The sequence below is a fragment of the Hyla sarda genome, chromosome 2 (assembly GCF_029499605.1).
Source record: "Hyla sarda isolate aHylSar1 chromosome 2, aHylSar1.hap1, whole genome shotgun sequence".
In the NCBI taxonomy this organism is placed as follows: domain Eukaryota; kingdom Metazoa; phylum Chordata; class Amphibia; order Anura; family Hylidae; genus Hyla; species Hyla sarda.
In genome coordinates this window covers 243,866,706-243,883,820 of record NC_079190.1, presented here as the reverse complement: position 1 = coordinate 243,883,820, position 17,115 = coordinate 243,866,706, and the positions used below count along the sequence as shown (strand labels likewise).

The window sequence follows — 17,115 nt, the reverse complement described above, 5'->3', positions numbered from 1 at the left end:
GAGACTACATTGAGGATAGACTGATATGAGTACTCACTGTAGTCTATGTGGGTGCCATATAATTAACATATAATCTATTACTGGTTAAATGACTTGTGACCTTACTCAGAGACTCATTCGGAATACCCTATAATACTAATAGGGAGAAGAGATTGTGGATAGAGACTGATGTGAGTGCTCTCTGTAGTCTATGTGGATGCTATATGAATAACGTATAATAAATTCATATTGTGATCACCTGTTCCCTGACCTTGCAGTACATCTATAAGGATGACTTCGGATGATACATAAAGAGAACTGAGACTGGGATCAGCACTGCAGACAGGGACTGAATACATTGTCACTTTAAAAATAACAAATAATAATAATATGTCCATCTGTCCTGAAAAATAGCAGAGAATACAGAGCCTAAGCCAGGCAAAGACAGTACTATTGCCCAAACCCAGTATCTAAGACTGGCAGTGGGATCCATCTCTAATATACCACATACACTGTGCAGTGTACTTAGTTCTACTATACCTTTGCTATCTACTATGATATTCCATACTGGAATAAAAATTGTATACCAACATTTACTGTCTGGACTTTAGGACACTCTTTTGGCCTCTGTTGAGTGAATGGAAGATTATGGAGACATTTGATGCCAAAAGTAGGGTTCAAAGGGAAACTGTTACATTGAATATGCAGTCCAATCTTCAGGCGTCATGTTATAGAGGAGGAGAAGCTGAGCAGATTGATGTATATAGCTTTGTGGGAAAAGTTCCAGGATAATGTGTCATTTATTCATGAAATTCTTTGCACATTCTGGGCTAACTAGTCAAGTGGGTGGAGCTACTCAGTAATTGACAGCTGTGTATGTACACTTATACATAGATAACTGTAAATCACTGTTTATTCCTTGAACATATCCTACAACATGGGGGAGTTCAATGCTTACTCTAAATTGGCGACTTCCTGCAGATAAATTCATAAATTCCCCCCTTGCATACATCAATCTGCTCAGCTCCTTAGGGCTCATTCATACTATTCATTCATACTGGGCAAACACTCTCCGTTGGCAAAATAAGCAGGTGCTAAGACCCCCTGGAAATGCACCTTCTCAATAGACGGTAGTGCATTTCCAAACAGATTTCTCCAAAAGAATAAACATGTTCATTCTTGCAGGGAAGTCTGGTGTCCGGAACGTCTGCTGCGAAAATTACATAGTGTGAGTGGTGCTGCAGAATCCCATTTAGAACTATGGGAGTCTGCTGCACCATATTTTCCAAGCAGAATTCCAGAGTGGAACTTTACTCGGAAAATACATGTGATTGAGCCTGTATGCTCTTTAACATTGTTTTCCAACCAGTGTGCCTCCAGCTGCAAAACTACAACTCCCAGCATGCCCGAACAACAAACGGTTAGGAAACACTGCTCTATAACATGACTGAGCCGCTCACACATCCGGACCATCACATACACAACATGGTGTGCTCACTGTATTCTGCTCTTATTGGTCTCCTGATGATCTGAGCAATGAAACGTGGATATCTACTCCATCTGGACAGACGTGTATACCTACTTCATCCAGATACTTAAGTATCTGCCTTTTTATGGCATCACTGATTATTTAATTGCCGGTATACTAGTAGAAGATGTACTTCTGGTCTGTTACCTGTGGCATCTACACACTGAAGTTAAGTGAACTATATATTTGCACTGGTAGCAATCTATGCATTATTAATTACACTATACTGCAGTGTGTCCCAACCAGGGTGCCTCCAGGTGTTGCAAAACCACAACTCCCAGCATGCCCAGACAGCCTTTGGCCATTGGTGGATTTACCCTATATACAGTATGAATGACTTGTATATCTTTGCTATTGCTATATATCTAAGTCCTTATATACTTTATTTTCTACTGAGTAACCAGTAAACTGTTTAGACTGACCCCCTTACCACTCTCCACACAGGGGCTCCATTACATACATACTGTATTATCAAGAGTATGCACATGGTCTGGTCCAATTAACCCCTTAAGGACTCAGCGTTTTTCCGATTTTGCATTTTCATTTTTTCCTCATCACCTTCTAAAAATCATAACGCTTTCAATTTTGCACATAAAATTCCATATTATGGCTTATTTTTGCGCCACCAATTCTACTTTGCAGTGACATTAGTCATTTTACCAAAAAATCCACGGCAAAACGGAAAAAAAATTAATTGTGCGACAAAATTGAAGAAAAATTTATATTTTGTAACACTTGGGGGCTTCCGTTTCTACGCAGTGCATTTTTCGGTAAAAATAACACCTTATCTCAGTGATTTCCAACCGTGGCACACGTGTGGCCGTTCGGCATTGCCCGTGGTGCCACAGGATTTTGCCGTGATTTATTTATTTTAAATGTCCTGCCCTGGCATGACGGCACAGTGGGGAAGGGAAGTCTGCATGCGCACTGCCCACACAGCGGTCCCCTGCCTCCCCTGTGTCCCCCTCCGTCCCCCTCTCCCTTGGGGCACAGTGAACCGAAAATGGTACCCTGGGGCGGAACGAGCTGCATCTGAGCCTGACTCTTTTAACTGCTGAGGAACTGCAAGCTGCGCAGGCCAGCTTGCTTAAGGTACCGTACCCTTTCCACCCCTGTTACCCCTTCTCAACCCTGTCTAAATCCCCCCCCCACCCAGGTCCACCCTCTACCCCCCCCCCCGTCACTCATGTCCACCCCCCCTTCTCACCCATGTCCACCCTCCTGTCATCCATGTCCGCCTTGTCCACTCCCCTGTCACTCATGTTTACCCACCCGTCTACCCCGTAGTCTACCCTGTCACCCATGTCCACCCTCCTGTTCACCCATCTGTCCCTTTGTCACCCCAGTCCACCCCTCTCTGTCACTCCTGTCCCTCTTTTACCCCATTGTCACCCTTGTCCACCCCTCTGACCCCCTGTCTCCACTCTCCTGTAATCCATGCCCACCCCCCCATCCAACCCTCTGTCACCCCTGTCACCCATGTACAACCTCCATTGTCCACCCCTCTGACCACATCCTTATCACCATGTCCACCCCCTATTCACCCCTCTGTCACCCCCTATGCCCCCGTCTCCCATGTTCACTCTTCTACACCCATCTGTCACCCTTGTACACCTCTCTACACCCCCTACACCCCTCTGTACACTCCTCTACACCCCTCTGTCACCCATGTACACTCCTCTATACCCCTCTGTCACCCATGTACACTCCTCTACACCCTCTGTCACCCATCTACACTCCTCTATACCCATCTGTCATCCATGTACACTCCTCTACACCCTCTGTCACCCATGTACACTCCTCTATACCCATCTGTCATCCATGTACACCCCTCTGTCACCCATGTACACTCCTCTATACCCCTCTGTCACCCATGTACACCCATCTGTCACCCATGTACACTCCTCTACACCCATCTGTCACCCATATACACTTTTCTACAACCCTCTGTACACCCCTCTTCACCCCTCTGTCACCCGTGTACACTCTTCGACACCCCTCTGTCACCCAGGGGGAAAAAAGTGTGGAGCCTAATAGGTTTGTTTTGCAGGTTTAACGATGAAGAATTGTGTGTGGAAAAAATCGTGATGATGGCCCGGACCAGATGGAGAAGAGAAGGCAACGATGCAAATTAAAGACGTCATTGGGGAGTTGCTGTATAAAGCAGCACTTTAAACTACATACCCAATGATAAATAGATATACTGCATTGCGTGTTTTACAGTTTTTCCCTTTTTTTTTTTTTGCTCGTCAACCTCGGTAGCGGTGCCCCACGGAAATGTTTTTTTTCTCCAAGGTGTGCGCTGACTCGAAAAAGGTTGGGAAACACTGCCTTATCTTTATCCTGTAGGTCCATACGGTTAAAATGATACCCTAGGTTTGATTTTGTCGTACTTCTGAAAAAAATCATAACTACATGCAGGAAAAATGTTATACGTTTAAAATTTTCATCTTCTGACCCCTATAACTTTTTTTTTTTTCCGCGTACAGGCTGGGCTCATTTTTTGCGCCGTGTTCTGAGTTTTTTTATCGGTACCATTTTTGCATTGATCAGACTTTTTGATCGCTTTTTATTCATTTTTGGACTTTGGAATTTCTTTGCTCATACGCCATTGACCTGCGGTTTAATTAACGATATATTTTTATAGTTTGGACATTTATGCACGCGGCGATACCACATATGTTTATTTTTATATTTATTTACACAGTTTTTTTTTTATGGGAAAATGGGGGTGATTCAAACTTTTATTAGGGAAGGGGTTAAATGACCTTTATTAACTTTTTTTTTTTTTTATATAACACTGCACACACTGATCTTTTACCCTGATCCCTGCAAAGCCAAAGCTTTGCATGGATCAGCGTAATAGGGGGTTGATTGCTCAAGCCTGTAGCTCAGACTTGGAACAATGAAACGCTGATTGGACAAGACTGAGCAAGGTAAGGGGGCCTCCGCTTGTGTCCTAGCTTATCGGGACATCGCGATTTTATCGCGATAGTCCCGATCAGCCCGACTGAGCTGCTGGGAAGCTTTTACTTTCATTTTCGACGCGGCGATCAACTTTGATCGCCGCATCTGAAGGGTTAATAGCGCGCGGCACAAAGATCTGTGCCACGCGCTATTAGCCCAGGGTCCCGGCTATCAATAGCAGCCGGGACCGACCCGGTGTGATGCGGGGTCACTGTGTGACCCTGTTTTTAAACACCGGGACCGGGTGCAGGGCGTACAGGTACACCCTGCGTCCTTAAGAGGTTAAGAGAGACAGTACATCAATTTAGTAAGTGAGGCAGATTTACTCGTGACGTTTAGTTCAACAGGGCAGGTTAAAGAGCGGGGCCGTCCTTATAAGAATGTCAACTCCGCCTAGGGCAGGTTACACTAGGGATGCAATAGGCTCTTACAGGTTTCTGTCCCTTCCCCCCCCCCCCCCTGTTGACCCCATTTCCCATTCAGCCTTTGAGCCATGGGGCTAGGGAAAGTGATAGCTGTAACATCTGCGCTCTGGCCAGACATGCTGGCCGTGAGCGCTCTGTCATGTCCCCGGGGCTGGGATTCGCATCGCAGAACATGCCTGCATGTGAATCCCAGCCCGTCACTCACCTCCCTGTCCTCGCAGCCCCGGTGTGCGTGCCCCCGCCTCCTAGGGCGCGTGAGAGCTGGAGCTCTCACTCTTAAAGGGCCAGTGCTCATTTAGTCAAGTGTCTACACTTGCACCCTGGTCCTTAAATCTTAAAAGCTCCTCCCTTGGTTACATGCCGGATCTTTGGTTGTCTATAGCCATAGTGAAAGTTCTGTGTCTCTGTTACTGTGTTCCTGTTCCTTGCTTCCTTCCTACCCTGCACCTATGTTCCTGCCCTGACCTACTGCCATCTTGCCACGTCCTGCCAGTCTCCTTCTGTGCCATGCCACCTCCCAGCTACCTGTGTGGACGAGTCGTGCCAGGGGTAGCGACCTGGGTGCTGCCTACTGCAGCAAGACCATCCTGTTTTGCGGCAGGCTCTGGTGATAACCAGCAGCACCTTAGACTCTGCTCCCTGGCATGGCTCACGTCATCATCCACACAGGCCCAGAGGATACACCACCTGCCGTGACCATAACAATAGCCAGGTGTGATACTTCTCAAACACTATAATCAATATTATTGATATGTGGTAGCCCAGTACGGGAGATGTTACCCAGTCAGGCAGCCTCCTTCAGTGTCCCCAGAACCCCTTGCACTTGTTTCCCCCCTGTACATATGTTCTGCAGTGTATTGTATTATAAAATGTGTTGCATCTTTAAGAGTTATGTCATGTGATTGTTACCCAGGAGGTACCAGTGACCAGGTGACCCCAAGAGTGACCTATGGGCTCCCTGCTAGTCTCCCCCATATAAGCCCTGGGTGGAGCTAGCTCTCTCTCTCTTTCCTTACAAGTCTTTGCTGAGGTCCAGTGCAGTTGTGCCTTGTGTGTGTGTCCAGAGTGTTGAAGGCTTCAAAGTCAAGTCCTGCAGCCACCATCAAGTCAAGTAAGCTAAAGTCACAGCTTTCTGAGTCAAGTCAAGTCAGTCCCTGTCATCTGTCAAGTCAGCGTGGTCTGCAGTCAATTGTCCAGTCCTACTACAAGTCCCAGCAAGTCCTTAAGGATAGGAAAGGGTAGGGGATAGGGGATAAGTGTTTGATTGCGGGGGGTCCGACCGCTGGGACCACCCCCCGATCTCCCTAACAGGGCGCCGCCATAAGGGCTCATGGTGAGCACTAAGGCGCGTAGCGTCAACCTAGAGGTCGACGGTGACGCCCCGTCTCCTCCCCGTCCCCATACAGTTCTATGGGGGCATTCGTGCCTCCCCGCCTCTCCCATAGAGATGTATGGAGGAGGCGTGCCGGCCGCAACGTCATGCTGCGGCTGGCATGCCCCCTGCACGGGAGAGCCGCGGCCCCGTACAGGAGATCGCCGGGGGCCCCAGTGTTCGGACCCCCCGCGATCAAACACTTATCCCCTATCTTGAGGATAGGGGATAAGTGTTTGTAACGCTGAAGATGTCCTTTAAGGTCTCTGCGTCACTGGTCACCTACTTGGGCCCTGAACTGTATAGACTTTACCAACTGTCTACCCTCAGTAAAGCTACCGTTGTCCATAACTTGGCGTCAGAGTCTTTATTGCCCCAGTGTCTAGCCCAGGATCCTGCGTTATACCTTCGGGTAGTTTTGGGCTAAACCACGCCCTGGCGTCATGAATACAAGGGAGTAATGCCGTCTGCCCTCATCACACCCAGCTACCACAGATACATCACCTCTTGTGAGGTCTTTTTATATATCATAGTTATTTTGTGCATCTTTTTGTGGTGATTTATATTCTGATGGTAGTCCTGTGTTAACAGGTATTTTTAGCTGAGCTCTAATAAAGGTTTAGTTTTAAGTCTACGATCAGTTTTTCTACTTTGTGTTGGTAGACGCCTTTGCCAGTACAGTGATCCCTCAAGTTACAATGGCCTCAACATACAATAGTTTCAACATACAATGGTCTTTTCTGAACCATTGTAACTTGAAACCAGACTCAACATACAATTCTACAGACAGTCCAGATCTGTGAAACGTGTCACTGGCTGGAAGATGTGACTGATCAGAATGGGCATTCACTGGTAAAACCCCTGTATTCCTAAACTGCATGCACTGTATTCCTGTCTGGTAGCGCCCCCTACAGTATAGGGAGGTATTACATGTCCTGTACTACTCTTTACCTGTGCCACAGTTAGCTGCTCCTTTGGACACCAAGTAAGGGCAGCCCCATTTTACTTTTTTAGGACATTGTGTGTACTGTACAGGACCCTGAAGAAGCTCCTGTCCTCTACATAGACAGTGATTTACAAGTCCAGCAGATCTTTCTTACTTTTATATGGAAGGATTTGCTTTATCGATATTAGATATATAAAACTCAATGTGTGTGTGTGTGTGTGTGTGTGTGTGTATGTATGTATATATGTATGTATGTGTGTATGTTCCAGCATCACATCCAAACGGCTAAAGATATTAACATGAAACTTGGCACACATGTTATTTATATGTCAACAACAAACATAGGATAGGTGATTTAACCCTTACTCACCCCCATTTGCCAGAGTCTATGGGAAATATATGTTACTGCATAACTTCCAAACGGCTGGAGATATTTTGATAATACTTGGTCCCATGTTACATATATGTCCACTTATAATATAGGATAGTTAATTTAACCCTTAACTACCCCCATTTGTGAGGGTCGGGGTTTTTGTTTAATGTCCCATGCAAATCAATGGAAATGTATGTTCCCACATAACTTCCGTATGGGTGGAGATATTTCAATACCTGGTACACATATTACGGGTCAGGATAGGAGGTCAAGATAGGAGGACGGGATAAGAGATCAGGATAGGAGGTCGAGATAGGAGGTCAGGGTAGGAGGTCAGGATAGGAAGACGGGATAGGAGGTCGAGAAAGGAGGACGGGATAGGAGGTCGGGATAGGAGGTCGGAATAGGAGGTCCGAAAAGGAGGTCGGGATAGGAGGTTGGGATAGGAGATCAGGATAGGAGGTCGGGAAAGGAGGACGGGATAGGAGGAGAGGATAGGAGGACGGGATAGGAGGAGATGATAGGAGGACGGGATAGGAGGTCGAGAAAGGAGGACGGGATAGGAGGTCAGGATAGGAGGACGGGATAGGAGGACGGGATAGGAGGTCCAGAAAGGAGGACGGGATAGGAGGTCCGAAAAGGAGGTCGGGATAGTAGGTCGGGATAGTAGGATGGGATAGGAGGATGGGATAGGAGGAAGGGATAGGAGGTCGGGATAGGAGGTCGGGGTATGAGGACGGGATATGGGGTTGGGATATGACAACAATATATGAGGATGGGATATGAAGTCAAAAGCTTCCTCCTTTGTTGATTTTCCTCCCCAACAAGGATGAGGAAGGAAAAACCGGGCAATGCCGGGTATTCAGCTAGTATATGTATATATGTATATATATATATATATATATATATATACACATTTTTGTTTTTCTATAACATTACGACTACAGATTGGACTGCATTTTCAGTGTGACAGGTTTCCTATAAGATGAAGTAAATACTATAGCCAAGGCACGGTGGTCCCCTAAACCCCTTAGTAGTCCCCCACTAATACACCTCTATATATTTCAGTCTAGAATGCAATCTAAGTATTAATTTGTTCCTCATATCGTGCCAACATTTACCAGAGCACTGTACAATAACAGTATAACGTATATCCTAGAGCAGGTAGACAGTCCATAGCCTGGTCACGTGTATAGTATATAGTGCCAATATAGTTCATAACATTGTACAACAGCAGTGTAACGTATATCCTAGAGCAGGCAGACTGTCTAGTCGTAGGTGTATTATATATATATATTGTGCCAACATATACCATATCAATATACAATAGCAGTGTAATGTATATCCTAGAGCAGGTACACAGTCCATAGCCTGGTCACGTGTATAGTATATAGTGCCAATATAGTTCATAACATTGTACAACAGCAGTGTAACGTATATCCTAGAGCAGGCAGACTGTCTAGTCACAGGTGTATTATATATAGTGCCAACATATACCATATCAATATACAATAGCAGTGTAATGTATATCCTAGAGCAGGCAGACTGTCTAGTCACAGGTGTATTATATATAGTGCCAACATATACCATATCAATATACAATAGCAGTGTAATGTATATCCTAGAGCAGGCAGACTGTCTAGTCACAGGTGTATTATATATAAATATATATATATACTAAAAAAAAAATATAAATATATATATATATATATATATATATATATATGGCGCTATTCACTATTCTATCACTAGCTTGCTGTCAGTGAATAGTCACTACCTCAGTATACCTCTTTGTAGTGAACTTTCCTGACTGAACCCAGCACTAGCCTCCGTCCTGTTATTGCCCATGATAACTCCGGCAGACAGACGGTTCACTTACATGTCCTTGGCTGGTAAGTTCTTCCCTTCCACCACCCGAATGAAGAGAGAACTCCGTCTGGCCATGGCTGTGGTCCTCGGTCACGTCACATCAGTCCTCCGGGCTTCGTACAGCAGGTGCCTGTGGCTGCAAAGAAATCTCATTCAGATGTCAGCCAGGAGCTGAGGAGACTCGGGGGGCGGGGCCAGCGGTGTGACGTCACGGTGCTGTGACTTCAGGACAACCTGCAGTGTGTGGAAGGAATACAGAGCAGAGGACTCATTTCTTCCAGCATTCTTTTATTGAAAACCCTTAAAAACGCATATATATCCAATGTGCACCGCAGACATGTGAATGACTCCATCAATCTGACGCGTTCTAGCATTAGAAGAAGCTCCTGAGCATAGAGTCACTGTCTCCTGAGGAATAAAGAAGTAAAACCCACTGTAGGGATGTCACAACTGTTAACCCTTTCTCCTCATGAGTTTCCTGTCTTATCCACTGTGAGAGAAAATCACACATTTTCTCCTATACTGTATAAATACATTTAGAGACGAAAATATTAGCATACAAGTGCATAGTATAGTAGAGATACATAAAGCCATATATACGGTGTCCATTTTAGGACATCATCAGTCGTCAGCCGCTCCTCCATCCTCCGTCAGGAAAAACGGCCTCCCGCCTTCTCCCTCGGACCAATCTCCGTCAGGCGTCAGCCGCAACTCCCCCCTCCCTCCTTTGTTATCCTAAAGTCTCTCATCCAAAACTCTCTCATCCAAAACTCCGTCATCCCTCAGATGAAAAACCTCTCTGCTATACTGGTTCTGCTGTACACGCTATTCAATGTCGGCTCTGCTATACAGTGCTGTGTAGCGTCGGGTCTGCTATGCGCCAGGAAGTTGCGTCTGAGGGAGAATCGTCTGAGGCATGACGGCGTTTTGGATGAGGGAGTTGTGGTTGTGGCTGAAGGATGACGGCGATTGGTGTGAGCGAGGAGGCGGGACGCCGTTTCACCTGATGGAGGACGGAGTTGCGGCTGACAACTGATGGCGATTGGTCCAAGGGAGCAGGCGGGACGCTGTTTTGCCTGTCGGAGGACGGCTGACGATGTCCTAAAATGGACACCGTACATATAGGCCTCGTTCACACAGCCATTGTGCTCCGCTAAAGCGAGGTCTGTTGCTGAGTCCATTAAAAGCACAGGATTTGAGCAGAGAAAAATTAGTGGATGCCCTTTTTTTTTTCTCAGCTTATCTCTTGTAAAATGTCGGACACCAGATGAACCCCATTCAAATCAATAGCTGGGGACCCCTGTGGTGTTAAAAAAAAGAAAAGCAAAACAGACCTTAATGGTCTATTCACATTGATTCATTGATTCACGGATTTTCTGCGGCAGATTTCAAAGTGAACTGAATGACTGAACACAGCTTGAAATCCTGAGCATCAAATCTGCACAGGATACTGTACGTGTGAATAGACCCTAAATGGGTTGGAGCACAATGGCCATGTGAACTTAGCCTTAGATCGACTAAGCCCTGGTCGGAACTAAAACTTGGTCCAGTAATCCTCCCCCCACTTTTTTCTTGTTTCTTAAGCCTTTCTATACCCATCACTACCAAATGTTTTATATTGCTTTTTAAGGTGGAGGATTGTTTTTAAGGTGGAGGATTAAGCATTGTGTATGCACTTTCAAGTGGTACATCCAACATAGCGTAAACTGTTTTGATATAATGTAGATAATACTATTATATATACATATATTTGTAATATACATTTATTTAAAAATGTGTATATTTTAGGGTGAAAAATGCTGTCCCTGTAGTTATGTGGTGTCCCAGCACCAAAGGCTGTCCTGTGGGCTGCGGATCTCCTCGGGCATGCCTGCAGCACAGGTGTTGTGCCCACTAAGTAACTGTCTGCTGTATTGCTCATACATTTTATTATGTTTCTCATGTACGCTGTAAAATATGTTATTTATGTGTGTTGTACCTTTAAGAGTGAGGAGCAGGGTAAACCATGTGACCCTTCCTGCCCAATGAGAACCCCTAAATTGTTAGGTATATAGTGTAGTGGGGGAGGAGTTGGCCGAGTCTAGCCCTAGTGCTAAAGCTGAGCACAAGTGTGGTAAAGAAGTGAAGTTGTGTGTGGAGAAATCCTGAAGGAGGCCCAAGAACAAATCAATTCTCAATCCTATCCAGCCATTCTGCAAATAATCCCCCGTACAGCGGAAATTCAAGCCCTGGCGGAGAAAGCAATTGGACCTTGTCAGAACCCTATCCGGCATGGAGAATCTTCAGTCAGCTGTCTCTACCTCCAACCATGTATAGGCTAAAGGTGCTTTGGCCTTGAAGTCAATGGGCAGCAAAATCTGCAGCAGATCTGCAGCAAAAATACGCATGTGTGAACTGACCCTTAGGGTCTGTTCACACGTACAGTATCATGCGCAGGATTTGAAGCTGTATTCAGTCATGTAGTTTACATTTAAATCTTTAGCATTAAATCCTGAGCATCAAATCTTGCTTATCAAATCTGCGCAGGATACTGTTTTTTGAATGATTATTATGCAAAGGGAAACCAAGCCCCTAGGATTCAAGCAATAGCTGACACGCAAAGGTGTTATGAAAGTGGGGCAAATATGTGATGGTGTGGAGTGAATGAAACATATTTGCCCCACTTTCATAACACCTTTGTGTGTCAGCTATTGCTTAAAACCTTGGGGCTTGGTTTCCCTTTGCATAATCATCCATCAATTGGCCACCTATCCTGTGTCAAGGATATTCCTTTGAAACTTTCTGAGGACCGATAATCTTTCCCTTTTTTTGCCTCCAGTCATATTGTGAACATTCGGGTATATACAGTAGCCCTCATTTACTAACGTCAACCTGACACTTTTTGTCGGGTTGTGCGACCAAATTTGTGTCGCATAGCCTATGCAACACAAGTTTGGTCGCACAATCCAACAAAATATATCATCACTCCAAGTGTTTTTTAAACCCATCAAAATGGGCGTGGTTATCACAAAAAGGGGCGTGTTGCCGACAAAAAAGAAAAAACACTTGGAGTATGAGGAAAAACTCACAGGAAAACTGTGAATTTTTCTTCACCAAAACCCGACAGCTCTGAGCTGTCGGGAAATGACTCAAAACTGACTAAATCGTACCCCCATCATGGAACAGGGTCTGTTCCATGTTGGGGGTAGTAGTACAGGGGCAAAGGGGTTGATCGCATCAAGTCTCACTTCTGAGACCCGATCCGATCAAAAGTTATTAAGTAGGGGAGCGGGCGGCATGGTCCGCTCCCCAGCGATGTACGATGTATTTTACTTTCATTTTCCCCGCCGGGATCCCTGAATGGCCGGTACTGAGGAGCCATTAAGGGATCCCAGCGGGGTTCTGAAATAGAAGAGCTGCGGTGGGGAAAGATTTATAGAGTCGCTGGGGGGGAATGTATATGTCCCCACAGCTTCTATATATATGCCCCCCGCACAGCGAATGTTATACTGTATTTGTCCCCTGCACAGCGCATGTTATACTGTATATGTCACCCGCACAGCGCATGTTATACTGTATATGTCCCCCGTATAGCGCATGTTATACTGTATATGTCCCCCGCACAGCGCATGTTATACTGTATATGTCCCCCGCACAGCGCATGTTATACTGTATATGTCCCCCGCACAGCGCAATCATAACCTCCCGGTAGCGCTATCATTGACAAGCATTTTATTAGCAGAGCATCTCTCCGGGAAGCCGCTGCCCGATGTTCTGCTAATGCTCCACTTGTGAGTGATAGCGCTTCAGAGGCATATGTGTATAGAAACAAAGTGGGGACCAGACATATAGCGTTATCTGGTCCCCACTTCGCTTCTATACACAGTCCTTCTGAGTACAAACACCACAGCTGCCCCATCGCCTCCCCCTATCCCCGGTGTTATAATTACCTGTTCCCGGGGTCCGCGATCCCTCTGGCTCCAGTGCTGTCACTGTGTGATGCGCAATGACGAGTGACGTCCCCCAACGCGACGTCACCGTCAGTGTGCACAGTGACAGCGCCAGAGCCAGAAGAAGCATGGACATCGGGGCCGACAATAATAAAAATGTAGTGTGTGTGTGTTTTTCTCTTTTTTTTTTTTTTGTAATTTTTTAGGTAGTACTACTACTCCCAGCAAGGAACACACTTTTTCATGATGGGAGTAGTTTTTACCTGTACTTATTGACAGATCGCTTCTTGCGATCCTCTTGTATAATGTATGGATGCAGCGGCTGCTCTTCTATGGTCCCCTGCACGCCGTATATATACACATATTCATATTTCCCGCAGAGAGCTGTGATTGGTCAGATGGTTCTAGCCAATCACAGCTCTCTGTGAAAAATCAGAATGTGTATATATACGGCGTGCAGGGGACCATAGAAGAGCGCCGGCCGCTGCATCTATACATTATACAGGAGCATCACCGCGGGTGTCAGGAGTGATACCCGCAGTCATCTTTCCTTAACTACAAGTACTACTACTCCCAACATGGAGTAAACTCTGTCCCATGCTGGGAGCTGTAGTACCTGCATTAATAGACAGATCGCAGCGGGTGTCAGAAGTTACACTTGCTGCAATCTGTCTATTAATGCAGGTACTACAGCTCCCAGTATGGAGCAGAGTGTGCTCCATTTTGGGAGTAGTAGTGCCTGCTAAAGAACACATCACAGCGGGTGTCACTACTGACACCCACTGTGACCGTCCTGTCTATAGCAGAGATGCAGAGCGGCTGTATACATCGCTCGCATCCCTGCTCTGCACTGTACTCCGGGCCGACCACTCATTCATTCATCTTTTCCTCAGAGCTGTGATTGGCTGAAACCATCCGGCCAATCACAGCTCTGAGTGGGAAATATGAATGGCCAGTGATGTGAATAGAGCAGAGATGTGAGCGCTGTATATAGCCACATCACTGCTATATAATGGACGATCGCATCGGGTGTCAGACTGACACCCGAGGCGATATGTCTATAGTACAGGTACTACTACTCCCATCATGGAACAGTCTTGTAGTACTACATAAAAAATGTGAAAAAAAAAGAGAAAAAAAAAAGTTAAACACACACACACTTTATTAAAAAAATGTATTAACATTTTGTTATAAAAAATAAACATTTAGTTAAATACATTTTTACATCCCTACTGCATCCTTTTATTTTTTTTTTTTTTTTCGGTACCCAACTATTTTGTAAAAAAAAAAAAAAAAAAGCAAAAGGGGCCAAAAACGGCAAATTCCACACAAAGGTAAAAACGCCAGAAAAAACGACAAAATGCAGGGAGAAACTGTGGCAGTTTTTCTTGCATTTTTTCTGGCGTTTTTATGCCACAAAAATCGCAGGGCAAAAATCTCTGTGGAGTTCCAGCCTTAATCTGGATTCTGATTTGTGAACTAAGTCTCCACTTGGTTTTTTGTCCTGCGTTTTTAGGGATTAAAAAAACGCCTGAAAAATCGCCAGTGCAATGTACATCATCATGTGTTTTTTCTGGCGTTTTTTCCGTCATTTTTTTCATTTGTGTGGAAATTGCATTTTTGTCACCTTTTGGCATTTTTTTTTTTATTGGTACGCAAAATTTGTTGGGTACCAAAAAAAAAAAATAAAAAAAATAAAAAAAAGGATGCTGCAGTGATGGGAAGCATTTTATTAAACGAAATGTATATATTTTATAACCAACTTTTTATTATTTTTTAATAGCGTGTGTGTTTCCCTTTTTTTTCTCTCTATTTTTTTAAACATTTTTTGGGTGTTCCACGCTGGAAGCAGTAGTACCTGTAGTAATAGACAGATCGCCCCAGGTCTCAGTCCTGACACCCGATGCGATCGTCCATTATATTGCACAGATGCCGCAGTATACAGCGCTCACATCTCTGCACTATACTCCGGCCAGTGATGTGAATAGAACATAATTCATTCATATTTCCCACCCAGAGCTGTGATTGGCCGGATGGTTGCAGCCAATCACAGCTCTGAGAGAAATATGAATGAGTGAGTGGCCGGCCCGGAGTATAGTGCAGAGCAGGGATGCGAGAGCTGGATACAGTCGCTGCATCTCTGCTATAGACAGGACGATCACAGCGGGTGTCAGTAGTGACAACCACTGTGATGTGTCCTTAAGCAGGCACTACTACTCCCAACATGGAGCACACTCTGCTCCATGCTGGGAGCTGTAGTATCTGCATTAATAGACAGATCGCAGTGAGTAACTTCTGACACCCGCTGCGATCTGTCTATTAATGCAGGTACTACAGCTTCCAGCAGGAGGCAGAGTGTGCTCCATGTTGGGAGTAGTATTACCTGCAGTTATGGAAAGATCACAGCGGGTATCACTCCTGACACCCGCTGTGATCCTCCTGTATAATGTATGGATGCAGCGGCTGCTCTCCTATGGTCCCCTGCACGGCCGTATATATACATATATTCCTATTTCTCACAGAGAGTTGTGATTGGCTGGAACCATCTGGCCAATCACAGCTCTGCGGGGAAATATGAATAGGTGTATATATACATCAGTGCAGGGGACCATAGAAGAGCGCCCACTGCATCTATACATTATAGAGAAAGATCGCAGCGGGCGATCTGTCTATTAGTACAGGTACTACTAATCCCATCATGGAACAGTGTGGCCGCAGTGTTTTTTGGCAAAAAAAAACGCCTTTTGGCAGAATTGGCATTTTTCTTGGTGTTTTGCCAGTGGAGACTTAGCCTAATGGCAGACATGATTAAATGAACAAGACAAGGCATGGCACAAGTACACAGCAGAAACCAGGAATTGCAGGGAATGAGCAGAAGAATTGAAAGCTAGACACTAAACTGATCAGGAACATAGGACACTGTTCACACTGGGACACAGAACAAACAAACTGGACACCCCACTCAAAAGGAGAAGCCATTATAATAAAGCCAAATAGACTACTGGCCAGCGGATGCTGACCCAGTAGGAAACAGAAATATAATACATGAAACTCTAGACCAGAACCAGATGAGTCTAAATAGACTCCAGGATAACAAACAGGAATTATTACATACAGAGCACAGGAAAAACTAGACTAGACTCAGACAGTGTGAACACAGACTAAGCAGAAAGGACATACAATCCTAAAAACTGATAAAAAATGTATCAAAGACTAAAATCTACAATAAACAAGACTATTTAAACCATGGCTAAAACTCAGATATCATAGGATAAATACAAGGTGCATGCTCAAGCAGACTTGGAAGTGTATTGCACAAAACAACCAGCACAGAATGCTGGAGAACTCTGGTTAAAATAGACACACCCGAGATCTCATTGGTTCTGAGAATTAACCATTCACAATCCAGGAGGAATAGCAAACTGCTCAGAACAAACTAGTGTGTGAATATACACCTAAACAGAAAAATACAAAAACAAATAAACAGACATTACAGTACCCCCCCCCCCCCTTTAAAAAAAAAAAAGGGGGGGGGCCACCAGACCCTCTAAAATCCACAACACAAGCATAAATAGATACCAGAACATTTTTTTTTGACAAAAAATACCTGGGTGCCCAGGTGGCTCCAGGATTGCCACCTCAACATAGATGCTTGACACATGAACAAAGGAACGCCATCACTGCAGCAGACAGGCCTAAGAGGTCCTTGCATCTGGTCCACTTGAAA

General features: G+C 45.1%; 1 protein-coding gene across 3 annotated transcripts in view; it reads right to left on the bottom strand.

Moving 5' to 3' along the window:
- Positions 1-9,672, bottom strand: part of LOC130355929 (ras GTPase-activating protein 4-like) — a 262,095-nt gene extending 252,423 nt beyond the window's left edge. The window contains exon 1 of one of the 3 annotated variants that reach the window (XM_056556793.1): positions 9,470-9,672. In XM_056556793.1, the coding sequence (XP_056412768.1) occupies positions 9,470-9,534 (65 nt within the window). In that variant the 5' untranslated portion in view covers positions 9,535-9,672. The remainder of the gene's footprint in view (positions 1-9,469) is intronic. The other 2 variants (XM_056556794.1, XM_056556795.1) reach the window with 2 other exon arrangements.
- Positions 9,673-17,115: the final 7,443 nt, after the last annotated feature.